Source organism: Octodon degus, unplaced genomic scaffold (genome assembly GCF_000260255.1).
Source record: "Octodon degus isolate 3935 unplaced genomic scaffold, OctDeg1.0 scaffold00219, whole genome shotgun sequence".
NCBI classification, from domain to species: Eukaryota; Metazoa; Chordata; class Mammalia; order Rodentia; family Octodontidae; genus Octodon; species Octodon degus.
The window spans coordinates 54,482-77,660 of NW_004524795.1; the positions used below are offsets into that span (position 1 = coordinate 54,482).

Sequence of the window (23,179 nt, forward strand, 5' to 3'; positions counted from 1 at the left end):
TTTTTATTGATTCAGAAGATTCTTTATGTAAGAAAGACAGCAATCCTTTCTCTCTGTGTTGTACACAGGGCTTTCTTCCACCTGTTTGCCACAGAAGCTGCAAGGCACCTCCTGTCCAGCTCTTCCGCTGGTGCATTTCTAGAGAAGCCTCTGCACATTAGGAGTCCCTGGCTGTTGTGCACCAGGCCCTGAGTTCAGTGAGCATGTATTGCTGTTGCGGCAGGAGGGTGCAGGGAAGTGAGGGGCTGGCAAGGTGAAACTGGCTCAGGCTTGCAGGGGTGTGCAAGGGGCTGCTAAGGAGCTGTCTGAGGACCCTTAAACTAGCAAGTGCCTATGCTACTGGATGGAGTGTGTGTTGTGGAAGTGGGAAGGTGACTTACATGGAAGGAAGGGATCACTAAGTCATTGCTGTTGTGATCAAGAGGTGAGAATTGGCCTCAGTGGTAGTGGATCTCATCAGCCCCCCACCTCCTCTATGGTAGCCATTGAAGACCTAGGCAGACACCTGCAGCAGCCTGGAAACTGAGCATGCTGGGGATGGGGCTCTTGCCTGGGTGAGGCTCTGTGCAACGTTTTGGCTGCAGGTCAGATGCAGGCAGGGCCTGCAGGAAGCAGGCCTGGCTCCACCTGCTGCTTGTTACCTGCTGGTGGGCAGAGGAGCCCAGCTGAACTGCACGGAGCCTGCTGGCTGTGCATCTCAGCTCCGGCCCCTCTCCCATCCAGCTTTCCACCTGAACAGGAGGGACCAGGCGCTCCTCCCCTCTGCCCTCAGGAGGCCTTGAGGCTTCTGTGCCCTGGGAGGCACACCTCACCAGTGGGGTGTCCCTGGCTCATCACACCCAGGGTCCCCACTTCCCCAGCCCAGCGGCACAGAAGCAGAAAGGCAGAGGTGTTGTGAGAGATCTGGCTGGGGCTGCTGAGAGCGAGACCTTTGCCAGCTCCCCGCCCTGCTCCAAGGGGAGGTGCCAGATGCGGTGCCCCTGGCTCCCACAGTGGGCCACTGGGCTCTGCCTGCCATATGCTCAGAAATGAGCCTCGAGCTGGCGGGCAGGCCTGCCCAGCAGGGTCTTGGCACCTGGGAGAAGAGGCAGACCATCGGGGCCAGCTACCCAAGGTGGAAGGAGAGGTGGGAGGAAGGCCACCACTGGGATGGGGCCTGTGAGGCCACCTCTTGCCACTTGGCTGTGGGTCGGTCAGGGGAGCAGGTGGGAGAAATGAAAGGGAGGGCAGGCTGCTCCCAGGAGGTGCCAGGATGCCAGCCAGCCAGGATGGGCCTGCTGCGAGCTGGGCAGATGGCTGCCTTCAGGTCTCAGTGGCCCTCCCCAGGACAGAGCGCGTCTCCACAGGGAGCCAGGCAGTGCCTGTGTCCAACCCTGACAGCCCCTGTTTCTTGTGGGTGAGGGGAGAGGAGGAATGGCTGCCCTGGGGCAGGGGCCCCATGTATCTGCCAGTGTTTACCTGGGGTCCAAATCCAAGTCCCCAAGGGGCCCTGGAGAGGGTGGAAGTGTGGGGCTTGCTCTGGCCACTAGCTGGCTCCCAGCTCTGGGTGGGGTAAGATGGAAATCTGTTGGGCATAAAACACTGGGCTTTTATTAGCAAGTGAGATTGATGAATTGGTCTGTGAGGTCTGGTGTACTTAAGAATATATTAACTTCTTAAACTTCTAAAGTGATCTGTTTTCAGTACTTTATCCCAATAACTTTCTTCTTCAGCAGTGCAAACAGCATGAAATGAACGTGTCTTTAAGTGGTTACATGGTCCTGTCTCTAAAACCGGCTCCATCCAGATATTTCTTAAGATTGTTCAACTCAGTCATTGATATTTTCCTAGAAATAGTGCAGTTTGGGGGCTTGTGGGTTAGCTCAGTTGTTTAAAGCACCTACTTGGGCAAACTCAGTCAGGCGCAGGGGACCCAGGTTCGATCCCCAGCTCCACATGCTTCCCCAGACCTGCCCTTAAGGCACTCTGAGCCAGCCAAAGAAAAAAACAAAAATTGTGCTCTTTATTCATCTTTCCAAGTTTTACCCTAAAGTCATGTACAATAGCCTCATGATTCATAAACTGTTCTTTAGATCATGATAATATCCTTTTCCTATTACTTCCTAGTGTTCTATTTTCTTCATTTTATTTCTAATTAGATGTGACAATGTTTTGTCTTTTTTTCTCTCCCTAAGTTTGGGGTCTTTTCAGAGAATTAGGTCTTGGATACATTTATAACCTTTAAGGGTTTTTGTCTTATACTTCATTATTTTCTACTTCTGTTGTTGTTTATTCCTGCTTTGGATTTTGTTTTGTTCATTTTCTTCTAAAACTGAATATACTTTGCTTATGTTCATTCTTTCTTCTTTTAATAACAATATTTATTACATTGTGGTCAGAAAATGTGGCCTGTACAATTTCAGCTTCTTGGATTTAATTTAGCATTCTTTCATTACTTATGTGTGTCTGTCTGTTGTTGCTCTTTGTATTTCTATCAGTTTTTATTTAATATATTTCAATGAAATACTATTCCACACCCATTTAAAATGATTTTCTTACTAAGTGATATTCTTTGTCAATGTTAAATATGTTGATCTTCAATTCTACTTTTCCTGAGGTTAGTATTTTTTCTCCTGCCTTATGTTTTTGTTTTCATTTGCTCATATGCCTTTGCCACTGCAGAAGTTGTAAGCTTTTTTAAAAGTAATATTTAATCTTATTCATCAGAGTTAAGTATGAAAGGACATCTTTTGTATTCTATTTAAGACAAATATTGTATTCCTCATCTTATTATTTTTGTTAGTAAGATCCGAAAGTGTCGAATTTAATTTTTATGGTTTTATAGACACGGTCTGGTGTTTCCTCATGAATATTTAAGAATCATTTTGATCTTTGTATTTTGTTTTACAACAAAGTTTGAAACTCTTGTGTTTGTTGGATTTGGTGTTCATCATTAGTGTATTTATACCATGACTTTTCCCTAAGTTCTTTTTATTTATTTCAGAGTTGGTTGCAAAACATTCTCAACTACTTATTGCAAAAAAACCCTACTTCAATTGGAATCTTTTTGTGAACCCTTACTCATTTGAGAATATCTTTTTTTTTTTTTTTTTTTGGCTACTTTAGGCTTCCTTAAGGGCAGGTCTGGTGTGGCCTATGGAGCTGGGGATCAAACCTCAGTCTCCTGTGCCTGACTGAGTTTGCCTAAGTGGCACTTTAAACAACTGAGCTAACCCACAGGCCTCTGAGAATATTCTTTTGTTCACTGGGTCCTGTGTACAAGATAGTCTAGCTAGGTATAAAATTCTCGAGCTGTAGGTTTTCTCCCTTAAGTTCATATGACTAGTTTCTCCCCATGATCATTTGACTAGTTCTTGCTGTCTTGTATTTCATATGTTTAGAAAAGATAGTTGCTTATTCTTGATTTTCAAAGAAAAAAAAATTGGAACCCCTTTTCTTGTGCTTATTAGTTGTATCTTTAGTTGAAGAATCCTGTCTTAGGGCTGGCCAAATAGCTTAGCAGATTAAAGTGCCTACTTAGGCAGATGCAGGAGCTGGGAGTTCGATCCCCAGACCTACCATGCCAGCCCTGCCCCAGAGGTGTGCTGAGATGGTGATTGAGATTGGGTGTGGTGGTGTGTTCCTGTAGTCCCAGCTCTTGGGAGGCTGTAAACAGGCAGATCACTATGAGTCGGATCTAGTAGTGAGACCCTGAACATCCTGTAGACCTCTCCCTAAAATTAAAAAAAAAAAAAAAAAAAAGAATCTTGTCTTTGCTTATTTCTCATCTGGTCCCAGCTTCCAGTCTCTTCCAATCATGTGAACTCTCTGCTCTGTCGTAGCTGTATCTTTTCCTAGTTTCCATGTCTTTATACTTTTCCTCCAAGTTTTGTGAGTTTCTCCAGTGTTTTCTCTGTTTCCAAATCCCTGAGTGAGCTTTTACAGTTCCATTTCTCTTCGTGGATTTAAACTGTGCTCCTAGGATTTAGAGATTTGCTTTATTTTTATGTTTCCACTCATCTTTCTTTTAGGCATTATATGCCTTTGCCGCTCAGCCTCTCCTCCTGTTTCACAGAGGCTGTATCTTTTTTGTTTTTCAATCTGCCCATTTGGTTACATATTAATGGTTGTTTTTAATCAACTGTTAGTCAGAATTGACTGACTAACTGGTTACAGCAGTGACGCAGAGTATATGACCCTCAGAGCTTCAAATATTTACCACTGGGCCCTTTGCAGGGAAAGCTTCATAGATGCCTGTGCTCATGTGAGCTTGGAGCCAAGGTGCAGTGTGCAAAGCTGCGACTCAGTCCCCACCAGCCTCTTATATTGCTCTTCTCTTATTCCCACTGCCTGAGTTTCTGACTCTCTGCACTGGTAATTTAGATAAAATTTTAAGTTCAGATAGCCAATGCAAGTGCTGTCCTTCCGGTCCCAACCCTTCCTTAGTCTCCCCTCCTGGCAGAAGGATCACTCCTACTGCCTCACCCACTTCCTGCCCATTTGTTTCCTGCTCGCTCTCACTGTCTGTCTTCCTCTTTTATTTCGAGCTCTTTCTGATCATCAGACAAAGAGCTCTGTCCTGAGGTAAAATCCAGTCAGGTTTTGCCTCTTCTACCACCATCTGCCTTTAATTAATAGAGATTGCTCCCAGATTCCAGCATTGGGTCATCTATCAGTTTCGTTCTTGGCATTCATTTGAATTTTCATTTTTCATTGTCTTTATAGCTATTTTGGAACAAAACAAGGAGAGGCCCCATGAGTGGCTGCCAAGTAGATGCCATATTGAGGGAGGAATCGAAGTTGCATTTTAAAGCTGTGATTTGTCCATCTTGTAGCCGTCTCTGTAGCTTTGCACATCCTTGATAAAAGAAGCAACACGGGGACATTCTTATTCAGGGACTGCTTGTCCAGTGACCTCAGTTCTCTGGAATACAAACCAAACAAAGCCCACAAGCAGCCAAGTCGCTTCCTCGGTATCTGTTGTAGAGGTTATTCATGCTCCCCACAAGAGAACCTTACCCTGCTCCTTCCCAGCTTGTTTACCTGTATTTTGTACACGGTTTCAACAGGCTCGATTGTTTCTGTTTTCCCAGCTCACAACTAAGTTAGAATCAGATGCTCTGAAAGTAGAAGGGGACATTCTGCAACAAGCGAACTCACCAGAGGGCTCAGGAAGGACAGACAGCACCCCCAAGCATGCACATCCACAAAGGCAAATACAGCCTGTTCTCTGAGAGGGACGTGGAGCTAGCCACCACCTTTGTCTGCCTTTCCTCTGCCAAGCTGGGTGCTGCTTTTAATTCTTGGTGCATATTGGAATCACCCTGGAAGTATTAAAAATCCAAACTCTTGAGCTGTTTCCTAGACCAAAGAAATCAGAACCTCTTGGGGGCAGAACTCAGAGCCAGGATTGGGAACCAGAGGTTGGGATCTCAGGCTCTGTAGCTTGCTGCAGTATACACACAACCCCTCGGGAATGGGTCCCCAGTGTCTCTGAGATGAAAATTCTTATCTGTGAAAGGGGGGCCCACTGGAAGGGGTCAGTGGACCTCAGAAAGCATCAGAAAAATGTGGAGGCCTTTCCACTGCTGTTGTCATGCCATCAACAAGTGCAGACTCAGAGATGCACAGAGATGACTGAGTTGGCAAGCAGGGCCTGGCAGTGGAACCTCATTAGGTGATGATGGATGCTGTGCATTTCTAGGGTGATTTCTGTTCCAGGTGGGCTCTTGGCTCTGAAGAGATGAGCTATGGCTGTTCCTACACCTGGGCCAGTGGTGCGAGAGTCCGTTGTCCCCAGACTTATCTGCCTCCCTTCTACCTGTGGGCCCTGGCTTCCCTTGGGCAGGCCACCCTGGCAACTTTCTGAGCACTAATTCTCCATCTAGAAGCTGAGCACTGCAACCCCCTGCAGAGCCACCATGTTCTCGGGGCAGCCCACAAGCTCAGAGGCACCTTTTACTGTCACAAGAGTGCATGTCTTGGGGCTCATGCAGGGGGTGCACAGTGGCCTTCTGAGAAGAAATGGCTATACTGACTTGGGTCAAAGTTTCCCCTAAAAACACAAAGCCACCCAGCAGATTCGAGGTTGTCCCCGCAGTAGTGCTACTTGGAACCGCTGGGTTCTGCCACGCAGTGGCTTTGCTGTTAGTATCATCTGTCTGTCCCTGAGCTGGTAGACATGGCTCAGCACAGCTGTTCCCAGGCAGGAAGTGCAACTGTGACGGTTGTGGCAACGCCTGTGTGTTTGGGCTGTCAGCTTGCCCATCTTAACCTCCGGGACTTGGCCACAGTGGAGCGAAGGCCACGCTCTCTGGACAGCCCAGTCTCTGCACCTCTAGACCTCCCTGCTCCAGTAACCAACCAGCTGTCCATTGGGAAGAGGAGACTGATGCTCTGCCTCTGCCCTGGACGAGGACATCCTGGCAGAGCTCCAAGGGCTCAGACCATAGAGGAACAGGGTGGCCATTTTTCTCTCATTTCCTGAGACTGGTTCCTAACTTTGGGCTGCGATAGGCTAGCCTGGGGGCAGTTGGTATTGGCCATTCTGGGGCTTCTGGGCAATGGGATGGAGTGATGCTGACCATTCAAGGCCCATGTCAGTGCAGCCTGGGTCAGCTGCTTCATGACAGGCCAGAGATTTCTTCTAGGAACATTGCTTTTTCCATATCCCCTGTAGACCTTCACCATGGACTGGGACAGGTGACACCAAGAGGCCTTTCTTCCTGCCCTCTGTTTCTCTTCCTGCCTCCTGACCTTGGCAGGTGACTGATTTCCTCTGAGGCTTGGTTTTCTTGTCTTCAGAATAGGAAGTACACACATCCGCACATGAGGGGAGCCTGAGATGGGCTTGGACATGATGTCGTACGCGGGGTGTAGCAAAGGAGCTGCGTGTTTATCCAAACAGCAGAAATCACTGGCAGGAAGAGGCGAGGTTGGGCTAGGGTCCAGTTACTGGTTCTGCCTTTGGGAGGCTGGTGAGACCACTGCCAAGGGCTGTCGTCTGCTGGCTGGCAGGCCCAAGCTCACGCAGGGTCTGGAAGCCTGAAGTGATACCCGGTGGATGCAGGCCCGTGGCCCTGCCTCTCAGCAGTAGGGCCCATTAGAACTGAACTCTTCTTCGTGGGGCATTTTATTTGTACACTCCAGTGGAGTGGACACCAAAGGGGCTTTCTAATGCTTCATGGACTGCTAATTTCCTCTCTGACCTCTTTTGTCGGGGCCTGACCCCAGCCAGAGGCTCCGCACCATGAAAGCCAGCGCCTGACACAGACCCGGAGCGCGGGGTGACAATGAGGCCTCTATCGGCTTTAATCAGGCTCCAGTTGTGTCTTAAGAACAGGGAGAATTTATGTGGTGCTCAGAAACCCTGGGTGGCACGATTCAGGAGCCCCCAGAGTCTCTCACGGAGGCCAAGGCGGCGAAAGGATTCGTAAGACCAGAGGAGGGGGGTCGGGCAGGGGCCCTTTGTCCCAGGGGCCTCTTTAGAAGGCCAGGCCTGCCCTGAATGGCCGCCCGCTTGGCCTGGCCCATGGGTATCACAGGCCTCTGGGTATTTAGGAGGCGGCCTCCTGCAGCCCGCCGGCCTATTCATGGCCGGCCTAATTAGCTTTTGTCTGTTTCTCCCCCTCTCACAGACTGCGATTCCTACTGCAAGGCCTCCAAAGGGAAGCTGAAGATTAACATGAAAAAGTACTGCAAGAAGGACTATGGTAAGTGAGAGGGCCTTCCTTTCTGGGGCAAGGTCAGTCAGGGGTGGGGGGTGGTGGCAGCCAGGAGCCAGAGATGGGGTGCAGTTGGTCTGAGGTGCATCTTGGTCCTGGGATCCCTTTGGTGAGAGGAGCCCGCTCCCTGAAATTTCTTGTTTCTTTTAAGTTGGCCCTCAGGAACAGACTGCAGAAGGGTCACAGGGGCCTGGATTCTCCCTGCCCCCCAGCTTACAGAGGGGCACCCAGACCAGTAAAGAGCCCTGTGCTGCAATTCCCAGGCTGTGCTCTGGCCTTCATCCTGCTGCGTGGCTGCAGCCCACTCACCTGCCCTCTCTGGTCTGCCGTGTCATCATTCATATAGTAGGCCTTCTAGTGGAGTCTGTGTTGCTCAAAGCAAGGTCCTCTGGGCATCAGAAAGGGAATAGGAGCCCCTAGTGTGTTTCGAATGTTCTGGGCTGCAGCTGGCTGGGGGATCTGCATTGTAAATGGCTTCATTTTGCCCCTGACTCAAGGATCTGGCTGCCCTGTTTTGGGACCCAGGCCTCATGGGGATCCTAGATGGGCCAGCTGCTTCAGCTACACGTGCAGGTTTTTTCCTGTAGTACGGAATGTGGTCAGGACCTTGCAGCACAACAAAATGAGCAATGAGGCCCAAAGGAATGTGGAGAACATCTAAAATACTCTCGTTTCTCTGCCTCCATGTGCGTGAATGTGGGTGCTCACATATCTCCCCCCACCATCCCTAACACATGGGAGCCAGGGCAAGACCCCATTCTCTAGGCCCCTCCTCACAGGCTGCTCAGCCTCCCACCAGATGAGGCAAGAGCAACTGGCCTGTTCCATGTGTCAGGAGTTGCCAGGCTGTGGGCATCCATGTTCAGGGTCTCTGTGGGATCCACAGTAAATTCCCAGAAGCCCCTTTCAAAGGCAGGCATCCCAAGCAGCATAGAAACTTCCGACTCCCACAGGGAAATAAACCCAGACTTTGATAACAAACATGTGGTTGTCTAAAGATAAAGGAAACAATGCTGGGTCCAAGCCACAAGGAGGGACCAGGTGGTTATGAAGGAAGCCACAGGGCATCCTCCCAGCCCTGGTGCTTTAGCAAGGGCATCTGGGAGGGTGGGAGGGAAAGGGGGCTGCTGGGGGAAAGGTTATTTGCTTGTTTAGGATTTAGTCTTAGAGGAACCTTTGGGTAGCCACCGCCTGAGGAGGCTGGGAGACAGGGGAGTTGAATGGGCTTTCTGAAAGGTTCTGGCCTACAACTTCTGTTCATCAAGTGAAAAAATGAGACTTCCCATCCCCAGATGGACCTTATTTTCTACCTGATTCTCTCTGACTCAGTCTGGCTTCATGCTCCTTGGGCTTTTTCCTCTTCTGGTGAACTCTGCCTCTGTGACCTCTAGTATTCCAGAGGGCACCTTGTCCCATTCAGTGCTACCTGGGCCACTACACCCCTCGCAAGCAGGTCTTCTCTACCTTTCCCACCCAATTCCCTTTGTCTCTTGGCTGAGGAACCCAGGGGTCACCCAGAGTTCAGGCTTGCTGCGGCAACCCTGGGAGTGAGTGGGGCAGCTTTTGGGGTCCCCTTGGCCTCCTATTCCCTGACTGTCCCCAACCTCATGTGCCTGACTTGCTCTCATTGTCGGTGAAGCAGGTGCCAGTGCAGTGGACATCAGGCCTTTGGTTTGCAGATGGGACATGGTCATGCTCAGTCACAGCCAGGCGTAGCCCTGCCTCCCGCTCCACCTGCAGTTCTTTCCTGGACTTTGCCTTCCCTGTCAAAATCAGCCCCAGGACCCTGCTTGGCCCAAGGCCCAGAGAGGTGAGGGGTGGCACACCAGCCTCACGGCAGCCCCATCCCTGCCACCCAGCTGCCTCCGCCATGTCTGCTGCAGGGTCAGACCTGAGGAGAAGCAGGTTGCAGGGGAGATGTGAGGTGCCCCCCGCTAAGAGCTGAGGAGGCTTGGCCTGGTGTGTCCCCAGCTCTCATGTCCTAGTCGTGTCTGTAGCCTGCTGCCTCACACCACTTCCTCTCATTCTCCAGTGCCCTTTTTTGGTTGGTAGAGTGGTCTATATTAATCTGCTTTCTGTTTCTATAAGAAAATACACCAGACTGGGTGGTTTATAAAGAGAAGTGGTTTATTTTTGCCTCACAATTCTGGAAGTTGCAGAGCAAGGTACCAGTGCCCATTCAGCCTCTGGTGAGGGCCTCGTGCTGTGTCAGCTCCTGGCAGCAAGTGGGCTTATGCGACAGAGGGGATGAAGGTTATAACAACCCAATCAACAACCCATTCTAGGGCCAGAGATTTAGCTTAGCAGTGCAGCAGCCTGCCTGGCAAGTGTGAGGTTGTGAATTCAATTCCCAGTACTTCTTACTCCACCCCCACCCCCCAAAAAAGAAAAAAAAAAACCCAGTCTACTCTTTTGGGAAATAGATTAATCCCCTCATGAAAGGGGAGCCCTTATGATCCAAAATACCTCTCAGATGTCTCTCTGTCCAGTGCCCTAATACCAAGCCTCAGCATAAGATTGGGTGGGGACAAACCACAGTCAAACCCTAGCTGGTGTTTCTAGTTCCCAGATTGTCCCAGGCACATATGGTCATCTAAGACTTGAGTCTCCCCACCCCAGATAAGGGGGGGAAGTGTCTGGCGGGGGAGCCTGGCTTGGGAAGGAAGCAGTAGGCGCCACCCATGGGGCCATGTAGGCCCCGCAGACAGTGCTGGGCCCATGGGTGCTGCCGGACCACCTCGTGGCAGTGTGGACTTGCTCTAAGGCTGCGGGCAGGGCTTTGTTGGCCTTGGGGAGAGTCTTTCTTTCTTTCTTTCTTTCTTTCTTTCTTTCTTTCTTTCTTTCTTTCTTTTTTTTCTTTTTTCTTTTTTTTGGTGCATCCTTGGTTGGGACCCTGGATTCTGGGATCTTGAAGAGTGTTTAGGTGTGTCTGTCTCAACCCTGGGGAAGATGTATGCCATGCCAGGGAAAGATGGACAGGAGGAGACAGGAAGGAGCTGGCCCAGGGATCAGAGAGATGAGGCCAGGCAGGGATGGCCAGCCCCAGGCTACATAATTCCTGCTTGCTCTTGGAGTAACCCAAGGGCCTGATGTCCACTGTGCTGGCACCTGCGTCACCGATAATGAGCGCAACTTAAGGCACATGGGGTTGGGGACATTCAGGGAATAGGAGGCCACGGGGACCCCAAAAGCTGCCCCACTCACTCCCAGGGTTGCCACAGCAAGCCTGAACTCTGGGTGACCCCTGGGTTCCTCAGCCAAGAGACAAAGGGAATTGGGTGGGAAAGGTAGAGAGGACCTGCTTGAGAGGGGTGTAGTGGCCTAGATAGCACTGAATGGGACAAGGTGCCCTCTGGAATACTAGAGATCACGGAGGCAAAGTTCACCAGAAGAGGAAAAAGCCCAAGGAGCATGAAGCCAGACTGAGTCAGAGAGAATCAGGTAGAAAATAAGGTCCATCTGGGGATGGGAAGTCTCATTTTTTCACTTGATGAACAGAAGTTGTAGGCCAGAACCTTTCAGAAAGCCCATTCAACTCCCCTGTCTCCCAGCCTCCTCAGGCAGTAGCTACTCAAAGGTTTCTCTGAGCCTCACAAGGGCCAATTAGAAAATACATTTCTCTTGATCCAGGGCTTTCTGAGTGAGGCCCAGCCGGGCACCCACACACGCCCTGGCCCCCTTCCTTCTCCAGACCTACTCAGGAGAAGCTTGATGAGCTACCAGTGGATGGCACAGGTTTAGGGCTCTGTCTGACCCTGTGAAGTGGCCAGGGGCCAGAGGGCTGAAGCCAAGGAGGGTGATGGGAAAAGCCTGCGGCCGGTTGGCCCATGAGTGCAGATCTGTCCCAGACTCTCTTGGGCATGTCTTTCATGAGTCTGCACCAGCAGTGGGGAGGGAGGGCTGGGGTGGACAGCAAGCAAGGCAGGTAGTAGTGGGGTGGGGAGCGGTCTTGGTGCCAGGGCTCTGCCACGCTGGTCCTGTCCAAGGAGACCTCCATACACACAACATAGACCCTGAAGGTGGCCCATACCATTTTTGTCTGTGGGGAAAGGAGTTTTGGCCCTTGTATTAGCTATGACAAGATACTTGAGAATGACAATTTAAAGGAGGCAATGTTAATGGGCTCTGGGGTGTTAGAGTCTCTTTTTAAAGGTGTTTCTAGATTCCTTCTGTCCTGAACAAAGAATTGGACAAAATCAGTATATAAGGTAGTGGAGGTTTGCATTTATTTATTTATTTTTATGTATTTGGTACAGCGTCTCACTATGCAGCTCCAACTTGCAGTGGTCCTCTTGTTTTCAGCCTCCCCAGCACTGAGATTATAGGCATGCAGCACCCCGCCTGGTCTCAATGGCTGGTACAATGCACCCAGGGGTGTGGCTGGCGTGGCATGTGGTACTAGGGATCGAGGCCAGGTCCCTGTGTTTGCCTAAGCAGGGGCTTAGTCCACTGAGCTATCTTACCAGCCCTGCATTTATTAAAGGTAGGAAAAAATATGCTCTGCAGAGTAAGTGGGGGCTAATTAAAAGTAGAAAAAGAAGAGTGAGCGAGAACCAGAGAGAGAGGGAACCCGAGAGAGGGAGGGAAGGGGGGGAGAGAGGGAGAGAAAGAGAGAGAGAGAGAGAGAGAGAGAGAGAGAGAGAGACAGAGACAGAGACAGAGACAGAGACAGAGACAGAGACAGACAGACAGAGAGAAAGGGCCTGGGAGGTGGCTCAGTGGAATAAGCGCTTCCCTGGGAAATGCAAGGGCCTGAGTTCAATCCCTGGTTCTGAGAGAGAGAGAGAGAGAGAGAGAGAGAGAGAGAGAGAGAGAGAGAGAGAACAAGGCCAGGAGCTTGAGCTCACTCGGATTGGTTACAAATGCAGGGCTTTGGGAAATGTTCTGTGCTTATGTCCTGGATCTCTGCCAGCGACAGGTCACTTCCGCAGCGAGTTTGCTGTTCCCTAAGCTCTTGCTTCAGTGAGGTAGGTTTGTGTCCTTCAGTTTCACAGGTTTCAGTTCATGGTCAGCTGGCTCCACTGTTTTAGGCTGGAAAGAGGCAAGACCTCAGGGGGGCTGCTCACCTCACGTCAGCCTGGAGGCAGAGGGGGCGGGGAAAGGCGGAGGGCGTGGGAAAGGGCTGCGCTGGCCGCTGTCTTCCTCCTTCCCTTTGCTTGCACCTAGGATCCCAGCCTCTGAGATGGTGCCACCCACGCTCACGATGGGTCTCCCCCTCTGTTCTCGTGCTTACTGTCTCGGGCTGCACCCCAGAGACACATTCAGAAGCATGCTTTAATTTGCCAGGTGGCTCTTGGGCCAGTCAAGTCCACAGAGTCCTTTGTCAGTCAGGCCATCAGTTTCCTCATCTGTTAGATGAGGTGAGGTCAAGGGGACACAACATCCTAAGTGAGACTGGGACCACTGCTCCTGCCAAGGCAGCTACTATGTCCAAGGTACTGCAGCCCATGGTGACACTGTTATTGCACCTGTGTCCCCTTCCCCTGGGCTGCCTCAGTCCTCTGTTGCTCTTCCAGAGTGGAGTTTATCTTGCAAATGTTTGAAGAGGAGCCAAGATGGGTGTGGTGTTGCAGTCCTGTAATCCCAGCAGTCTGGGAGGCTAAGTCAGGAGGAGCAAAAACTGAAACTAAACCTGGGTAATTTAGTGATTTGGCAAGACCCTTTCTTGAAATAGAAATAGATAGATAGATAGATAGATAGATAGATAGATGATAGATAGATAGATGATAGATAGATGATAGATACATAGATAGATGATAGATAGATAGATAGATAGATAGATAGATAGATAGATAGATGATAGGTAGATAGGCTGGGGATGGAGCTCTGTGCAGAGATCCTGGGTTTAATTCCTAGTACGGTGCAAAATAAAAAAAAGTCAAGGTGAGGGTGAGGGAATGTGGAGCCCTTGTTCATGTAAGACAGGTTTTACTCTTTCCAGGCCAAGCTCTGAGGAGAACCTCCCCTTGGAGGAACTCTTCCTTGGCAGGATGCTCCAAGCTAGTGTGTGTGTGTGTATGTGTGTGTGTGTGTGTGTGTGCACATGTGTGTAAGTGTGCGCATTTGCCATGAGGCACGTCTCCTGCTGGGGGCTTGTGCAGAGCAAAGCACATCCTGGCTGAGCTACCTGCCGCCCCACATTCTCCTGCAGGCCCTGCCTAGCTCTGACAAGGGCCTCCGCGCCTGTCTGCACTCCTCCTTCTCTTCCTCCTGCCTTAGGCCACATCATTCCTCCACCCCTGGCGTGAAGGCTTTGCTGTCTGCCCCTCCTCACCTGTTCCTCTTTACACAACCTCCCTGCTTCATCCCATACAGCTGCCTCTCACAGACAGACAGACAGACAGACAGACAGACAGACAGACACATACACACACACACACACACACACACACACACACACACACAGAGTACGTTCTCTCTAGGACAGCAGTGTGCATCCGAAGTAGCCCTTGTTGCTCACACCCATTGCCCCCATAGCTTTGGCCTCCACACATGTTCGCTGGGTGTCAGCCGTGTACCTTATTCTGTTCCACATGCCACATTTACAGATCAGCGCATCATAGAGTCTTGGTCTTCAGGGAGCTCACAGTCTAGGAGATGAGACGGGCATACAAGAGCCCCAAAGCCTGGCCTGTGCAGGAGCTCAGGAGAGAAGGCTTCCTGGGGGAGGAGCCAGTACAGTCACCAGAGACCAGAGCTAGGTGCCAGGCACAGAGGCATCTCCCCCTCTGCACCAAAGCTGGACAGAGGCGGGGGTGGCGGATACAAGATGGTCGTCCCAGGGGAGGCTGGAGAGAGGGGGAGGACAGGGTTGGCCTCCTAGCCATGTCCAAATGCACAAGCACTCTGACCCCCGAGAGCAGCTCATGTCCCTTCTGGCCACCACAGGTCACCTGGGTGCTGCCACCATCTCTCCCTTTTCCCTGGGATCTAAACAGCAGAGAAGATAGCTCTCATTCTGAAAGGTGAGATCATCTCACTTGCCCGTTCTTGGAAGAATGATTTGTTCCCAGAAATGTTTATTAGTCACCCCTTTTGTTGAAAGACATTTTGGCACCGCCAGATGGAAAAATCAGAAAGCTTTTCACCAGATGATCCGTCTCGAGTATCCTTCCTGAGATCCCACAGGGACCATCTGGGGACGCAGCTCACGGGGAAGTGCTGTCGGTAGCTGGGGGGAGAAGCTGCGCCTGCTGGGTCTGGGTGTCTGGGTGCTGTGTGTCCTGGTCTGCATCATGCCCCGCCACCTGTGGCCAGGTGGCCTGGCACCTTAGCCGAGTTCTGATTCCTGCTGTCAGCACCGCTGCCACCCAGTGTGCCTGACGCCTCCAGAGGCAGCAGGAAGCCAAGAGAGACCACTGAGATGGTGGCGGCGCTATTTCTTTCCCCTGCAGGCCCTGGACCTGGCGCCCGTGGCCCTGCTCCCATCCGTCCTTAGTCCCCACAGACACCAGGGGAGGCAGGGGTTTGTTACTGCTATCAGCAGGACTCTGAGACTCAACCAGATAAGATGACATGGCCAAGATGGAGTGCACCATCATCCTAGGGCCTGAGATCTGTCTTTTGCCTCTGTTCCTCTGGCCTCCACATGAGGAGTTGAGATTCTAGTAACCTGGAGTGGGCACAGCAGTCCCTTAGAAGGTTCAAGAACTGGTGTCTCCACAGGGCTCTGGGGCTGGGCTCCTGATAGGGCTGAGGAGAGGCTTCCTGTTATCTGCACGGGCCGACCAGCAGGCACAGCCCCTGTGGTGTGGGGCTGTCAGGGATAGTGGCATTGGTGACAGCCTGGCCAGATTGGTGGCAGAAGGTCATAAGCAGAGCCATGGTGCTTGTGGTGGGGAGACCTGTGGGGAGTGGAGGAGGAAGAGAAGGTGGAAATGACTGGCTGGTGTGGAGCATGGTGGATGACAGGCATGGCAGCGGTGGTGGTGGCATAATGATGGAGGTGTGAGTGGGGACAGCGGCACCCAGTCCTTGCCCAGCTTTAATCCAGGCTGGGGTGTGATGGGAGACCAGAGGGTCTCACAACTCTGACCCAGGGTCTCCACAGACGACGACCTCTCGGGCTCCTGAGTACCCCTCCTTCCCCTTGCATGCATTGACCTTGGGTCTGTAACTGCATCCAGTCTGGCTTAGGCCTACCAGGTGCAGAGAACGGGATGTATCATCAGCCCTGGCATGGAGATATGCATACCACATCTCAGCAAGGAGTGGCTTTTGGGGGCCTGGATGTGGGCGTGAACATTAGGGGTGCCCTGGGGGGCTGCTCCCCAAGGCAGGGCACTAGAAGCTGCTGGTAATGTCTGGAGAGCCCTGTCTCCCCCAGGCACCATTCCTCGGTGCAGAGAACAGGACGCAGACCAGCCAGCAGCATGTGGCATGGTGTTGCAGTGGCTTGTGACCCCTCCCGGGGGTCACCAGCCCCCTGGGGATCCTCCGATTTCCCCAGCAGATGTGACCTCTCCCAGGAGTGCCAGCCTCATATGGAGTCCAGATGTGGAGCTGGGTCTGAGTCAGCCTGAGGTCATGGAGTGTGGGTGACCACCAGGTTGGACAGGGCAGGCCAAGCAGCCTCAGAGACAGCTGGACAGAAGAGCCCTCCCTGGGGAGCCTGGCTAGGTGCTGGGTCATGAGAGGTGGGTGGGTTGGAGGCAGACAGCACACCTGCACCCCCCTCTCCCCATGGATGGGATGCCAGCCTAGTCTCCCTCTGCTAAGGAGAGGGGAGGGCATGCTGAGGTCTGGGGAGCCCCTGGCCCACTGCCTGGCCTGCCTCGAGGTGGGTATGGAGGGGACCACAGGGACTCTTCTCACTATAGCAGCTGTTCCTGGGCTTCTTCCCTGAGACCTTTTTGGTAACCTTCACACACCTAGGTGCGCTGGAGTTGGTGCTGAGGTGGGAAAGCGGGCACAGGCCCCAGTCCTCCGGGGCTGGCTCAGGGCCCTGCTTTCTGTTCTTGGCTCCCATTTCAGGAAACGTTGCCCTTTTTCAGGTGTCTGGTTGAGAGTAAGTTTTAAGGATAGCTTGACTTTTAGGAGCTGATTCCCATATATAAAGAAAGGGGACATGGGTGCTTGCTTTGTCCAACCTGGAGTGCCACATGTGGGTGTCATGGGAATGGCCCCAAAGTGCCTGCTCAGCAGCAGGAGGAGGGGAACACTCTGCTCTCTGTAGCTCCCTGGGGTGAAATCTGTGGGGAAATGGATTGCCAGTGGGGATGGCACTAGAGGGGTTCTTAGATGCCCCTCTCCCCTTCGATGGGATGGGCATAAATCTCCAGCCCTGTAGGGTCTCTGGCCAGAAACACCTCTAGGCTTTCTGGGAGCCCTGGCAGGACCACATGCGAATGGAGCCCGTGTCGAGGCACCATCTGGAGGCACATCCTTTCCCACTGGAGGCACTAGATGATGTGGCCAGCAGGCCCCCAGTCACGCTGTGCTTCATGGACAGAGCTGGGTTGGGCTGGCCCCACCCGGGCTGGGAGTGCTGAAGTCCGAGTTAGGTATGGGTCATCTGGAGCTCAGGAAGCCATGCCAGACCTGGGGCGGGGGCAGGGAGATTTCCTGGGCCCACCTTTATCCCCTCTGGGCATCTCTCTGGCAGCTCTCTGCATGTTGGTGCTGTGCTCCTCCTGAGACCCATAAGAACATCTTGGGGTGTTCCGTGCTGTGCTGACCCAGCCACCAGGAGTAGGGTGAAGGAAAGAGCTCTGCATCAGGAGGCAGCTGGGATGCTTCAGTTTCTCCTCACTGGGGAGAGGGAAGTGGCCCTGTCTTTAACCCTTAACCCTGGGCAGCATGCTCCCTGATGGGCTGCTGTGAGGGAAGGGCCAGCCCCTGTGATGATGGTGCCATAGCTGGCCCTGGAGAGGCCGCAGGTACCTGCCTGTACTAGAGCCTCCTACAAAGCAGGGTGGCAAATTCCCTGGCCTCTCTGGCTTGTGAGCCTGAGGGTATAGTGAGATAGGCCAGGCCAGGCCAGACCAGACCAGACCAGACCAGACCAGACCAGACCAGACCAGACCATATTGTCCACGCTGCAGGGAACTGGGTTGATACATTTGCCCAAGTCTGGCTGATTCTCCAACCTCCTCATGTCCCCTTTACCAGGGGTCCCCAAGCAACCAGATAGTCCCAGGCACCTGGCTCTTCCCTCCCAAGCACCAGGAGTTAACAGGGGAACCTGAGGTAGCACCTACCTTGCTGGTTCTGAGAAGTGGGTATGCTGGGACTTCTCGGGTTGAAGGGAAAGCCTTCCCCTACCCTCAGTTGGGTGTGCCCATCTCAGCCAAGGTCCAGGGAAGGGCTTTGGGGGCATGTGGAAGGAGGCATCCTAGGATTCCTGAGGCTGGGGCTGGCCACAACCCCCACTAGGCAAGACTATGACCCCCAGCCTTAGGCAGGTGGCCCCTTCTTCTGCACTCCCGGCAGGGACTCCATGTTTATCTGGGCAAATGAGCATCCCTGGGTAGAAGCTTGGCCGGCCCGGGAAGCATGTGGGCAGAGGTACATTTTAGGCAGCAGCTGGGCAACATGACACTTCTGTACCAGGAGATTTACAGAGCTCTGTGGTTTTAATGGTTTCTGTGTGGTTAACGCAACGCACACCCTCACTTGTTCTGGCTGCAGTCACAGAGGCAGATGGGTGACAAGCTTGTCCTACCTGGACTGGCCCAACAAGGAAGTATGGCTGGCTTTGGGAGAGGCAAGGGCTGGTGCCCTAAGCATCCCTGGGAAGGACAGTGGTGGGCCTGGGAAGCCACCCTGAGCAGCCCATTAGTCAGAAGACCTCTGAAGCCAAGAAGCCTGCATGCTGAGGTGCCCCATGTGCTTAGGCCTTGCTGGGGAGAGGGGACCAGCCTGCAGACTGGGTGACCTGGCTACTGCCCCTGGGCCATTCCAGCAGGTGGCTTAGCATGCACTTGGCCTTTTCTCTGGAAGTCGGTTCCTGGGAGTCAGTTTGCCCATGCAACACAAACTGCCGCAGTGTCCTGCTGGCCAGACAGCTGTCCTAGTACCTGGCTCAGGTGGGAAGCTTTGGTCTCAACAGCAGGTCCCCAAATCTGCATGCAGAAGTACCAGCTGGCTCCTAGCTGACTTTTACTAACATCCCATAGTGATAGCAGTGAAGACACAGAGGGCTCACGGGCCCTGATGACGCCTGGGCCAGGGCTAGAGCTGCTCAGGGAGGGACACTGGTTCTGACTGACCTGGGTGGGGCTCTGGGCAGAGGACAGGACCACCATGGGGTCCAAGCCAGGAATAATCTGCCTTTCAGGTTGCCACTGAAGACTTGGTAATTTCCCCCAGTACTGGGACTCTTGGGAGGTTGACGCCCCCCTGGGAAGAGTGGCCGGGAAGGGTGGCAGATGCCTGCTCCTTTGGGAGGACACGTTGGTGCCTCACATTGTAGCACTGGCACAGCAAGCAGCAGGCCCAAGTGGACCATGTTTCCAAGATACTCAGACTGCCTCCTTGCCTACTGCCTCTTGGCCAAGACCAGCGCAGGCCACCCTTAACAAAGCTGCTCCTGTGGGCCCTGCCCTTGGCTTTCTTACTCCGGGACCTACAGCAGGGCCTCTGCCAAAGCAGCAGGCTTGAGTTGGGGCCAGGGACATCAGTCTTTGCAGCTTGCCCTGTCCTGGTGGCCTAGAAGTATTCTTTGTGTGACAGTCCTTCTGTGAACTCCAGAATTGCTGGGCCTGGGGCAGCTGTCGAGCCCTGTGAGGTTCTGCAGCTGGTACAGGAGTTTACTGTAGTCATGTGAGGAGGCAGCTCCAGAGCCTAGGGATAGCATCTAGCTCTAGGCCCTGGATCTTGGAGGCCACCTCCTGGAGGCTGTCACATATTCCATGCTTTTCCCAGGACCTGCAGTTTATCAGCCTCACAGCTTCTAGGGTGGACCATGTGGGACACTGGTTCTGACTGACCTGGGTGGGGCTCTGGGCAGAGGACAGGACCACCATGGGGTCCTGATTTTGTTTATACCAAGAACATTCTCTGGTACAGAGCCTGAGGGACAAGTACGCTCCATCACTTGTGGGAGTCCCTCAGGCTGGGCCCTCATTTTTGGAGCAAGGGCTGAGAAGTAGTCCCTGAGATGGAGCCCCTTGTCAGGGTGGGCTGGAAGCACCGGCTGGCAGGGCTCCTGCCGCACCTGCCTCCTTGACTCCTGTGCGTATTTCAGATAAGGGCCACTCTGGCTCAAGGCTTGGACCCTCTTCCTTTTGATTAGCAGTCTCTAAGCTAAGGGACCTCTCATCACTTCGTTCTGATTTTGTGGTCCGGCCTTCTGGATACAGTTGTGGATTCTCCTCAGAGCCCCAGGTTTTGGCCTTGTGGAGGACAATGTTTGGGACACTGGCATAAGGGTAGGGAGAGTTTAGGTAACCGAAGGGCTGAGGCCTGGGTTGAGCTGCTTTGTCTCAGTGTATTCTGCCTGCTATAACAAGATATTTTTGGGTAACTTGTAAACCACGGAAATGTACTGTTTGGTTTCAAAGAATAGGAAGTCCAAGATAGAGGCACTTGCAGGTCTGTGTTTGGTGTGGGTTCATTGCCACCTCCACTGTGCCACCCTGTTACTACGGCCTCATGTAGTGGCAAGGCCAAAGGCCCGTTTGAGCCTCTCACAAGGGCCCTGCTCCTGCTTGTGGGTGGTTCCTGTGTGACTCAGCCACATCCCAGACACTCACCTTTTAGTCCTCCCACACCGTGCCTTGGGGTCCTATGTAGGGCATCAGGAGGGACGCTGACTCATGAGCAGGGCCTTAGTGGTCCCAGGAATGGGCAGCGCTTCCTACAGCTCATTGTGCTCAGTCCCCTTGGCAGGGTGATGTGACGGGCACTTGTGGATTGGTGGGGGCCTGGAGTTCCACGTAACCCCGGGACCCTCAGCATTCCCTGCTCAGAGCCAGCAGCCTGGTCAGAGGTGGCAGCTGCCCTGTGGTGTGCCACTCGCTGCCAGAGAGCGCATTTCCCAAGTGGGGAGCCGGTCTGTTCAAGGTCACTGCTGAAATGTGTACCGTGCATATTTTCAGCTGTGTGCACTGCGGGAACCTGGCATGTGTGCTGCGTGTGCAGCTCATACTTGGTGGGCTATGTAATGTATGGCGGTGTTGCCAAGGGCAGCGGAAATGTGGAGGTTTTCCAGTATAATCACACGGATCCTCCCAACACCCTCCTCTGCCCTGAGCTGTCTCACCTCGGGAGTCACTGGAGTCAGCTGGGCGTGGAAGCCAGTTGCTGTGTCCCAGCTGACCAGTGTCCATCGCTGTGTTCCGCTGGATTCCGGAGGACGGGAAGTGCCTGGGGGTCCTCAGTATTAAGCAGCTTCCCTCAAGGCCTGCCCTGGCTGTGTCTAGGGAGGGAGGGGCTGCCCCAAGCATCCTGTGGGTTTTGTAGGGCATTCACGAGGGAAGAGGTCTGAGGTAAGGAGGTAGCTGGCCTGATTTTGTGAACGTTGCGTGCGCGGCCTCACTCTTTGGCTTATAGATGGGTTCTTCTCTGTGTTCTCACATGGTCGCCCTCTGTGTCTGTGTCCTAATCTCTTTCCATGAGGCCACCAGTGGTATTGGATTAGGGCCCGCTCTTAGGACCTCATCTTAATTACCTCTGTAAAGACCCTGTCTTTAATATGGTCACTCTAAAGAACGCATAGGGCCTCAATGCATGAATGTGAGGTGTGGGGCTGGAGGGGTTCAGCCCATATCAGCACGCAGGGCTGAGAGCAGAGCTGTATCTTCCAGGGGCCCAAGCCAGTGGTGGCTCTGCTGCAGCCTGGGGAGGCTGGCCCACCCCTGCTGGCCAGGGGGACACTGGCTGGGCCAGAGGTCTGAGGTGCCATGTAGGGGAGCGGCTGCGGCCTGAGGGAGGCCCATTCTGTATTCAGCTCAGTCCTGGGGAGAGGAAACTGGGGCTCTCAGGAGGCTGGAGTGGCCCCACCACTGCATAGCTCAGGGGCACTCAGTTGCCACGGTGACCCCCATCTGCACAGTCCAATACACATACAGCCCAGCCACTTCTCTGGACTGGAGGGCTCCCCGCCCCCACCCCTCGGAGTTCACACTGAGTGTTGAGTCCCTTGGTGACAAAAACATGGAAACGGTTGCCATGGCAGCCATTCTTTAGAGCCCTCAGACTGGAGTGCAAAGTTCAGGATGCCCAGGAACAGCTAAAATGAAAATATGGGAAAATCTGCTCCTTCCCTCTGCCAGGAGGATGGTTTGACAGTGTTCAGAGTACCCTGGGCCCCAGAGTCCCTGCCCCTTCTGTCACCGTGAGCCGATGTGGGTGTAGGAGTGGAGCAGGTGGTCCCCTGGGAGTGAAGGTGTCAGAGTCCTCGAGAGAAGCCACAGGGCTGGGGATGGCAAAGCACTTGCCTAACATGTGCAAGCCCTGGGTTCCCTCCCCAGCACCACACAGTGGGGAGAGGGCAAAGCCTGACAGTGTGGAAGCGCAGTCTGGCTGTCTTGAGCCTATGCCCAGGGCCCTGAGGGAGGGGAGGCGTGATGGCTGCTGAAGCCACTGAGCCTGCCTGTGTCTGTCTCTTCAGGCTGCTTCCTGCTTCTCAGGAGGGTTCAGGTGCACACAGTGACCAGGCACCCACAGCCTGGTCCACAGGGCACTACTGTGCTCAGTGGGGTGAGGGGTGCTGTGGGGGGTGGGTTAGGCGGCTCCTTCTGACCCAGGATGATGATGGCTGCCTTCTGTGAGTGGAGGGGAGTGCACTGAGGCTTTTTTCAAGTACCCCCAGGATTGGGAAAGATGTTCCTCAAGTTCCAACAGTTTCCTGAGTAGGCCCAGTGAGGCTCTGGTGACCTCACTGAGGGTGAGTCCTACAGTCAGGGTTGTTCGGGGAACCAAAGTAACACACAGATGGTTTACAGATCCAAGGTTCTGAGAACTGCAGCAAGGAAACCTTTGACTTTGTTCCAATAGGTTTGTGAAGTACCCGGTTAAACAAAGAACCTACCCCCTTTTTAAGCATTTCCTTCTGTTTTTACAACATCCCTTAATGTCCTGCAGAAAAACAGTAATGCCTGTTACTATGGACCAGTATCTGTATCCTTCCAAGGCTTTTGGGCCAGTGGCATTAGCACCTGGGAGTACGTGAGCAATAGGTGCTCTGGGCCACTGTAGTCATGCCATATCAGAAACCCTGGGGTGGCCCCAGTGTGTTGCAGAAACTTCCAGGGGGGTCTCATGAATTAAGGAGGCTCCAGTTTGTGACCCCCACCCTCACCCCAGGGAGGTATTGGCAAGGAATTGGGAGGAGGCGTGGCCTGGAGAACCTGGGCTTCAGAGGGAGGGAGGCAGCCTGGGATGGCTCAGGCAGGTGGGGCAGGAAGTACAAGGCCTTGGAAATCTAGAACAGGTACTGTGGTCTCCCAGAAGGCAAGTTCTTGGCCTTCCCACCTGGGTAATGCGGCCTGTGATGGTTTTGAGACTGGGTCAAGAGCAGGCCTGTGGGGCAG

The 23,179-nt window shown here is 53.1% G+C and overlaps 1 protein-coding gene across 1 annotated transcript in view; it reads left to right on the forward strand.

Annotated features, from left to right (window-relative positions):
- Positions 1 to 23,179, forward strand: part of LOC101578749 (netrin-1) — a gene marked incomplete at its 5' end in the record, with an annotated part of 73,667 nt that overhangs the window by 45,693 nt on the left and 4,795 nt on the right. Inside the window, one exon of the mRNA XM_004645158.2 lies at positions 7,617 to 7,691. Coding sequence (XP_004645215.2) covers positions 7,617 to 7,691 — 75 coding nt within the window. The remainder of the gene's footprint in view (positions 1 to 7,616; positions 7,692 to 23,179) is intronic.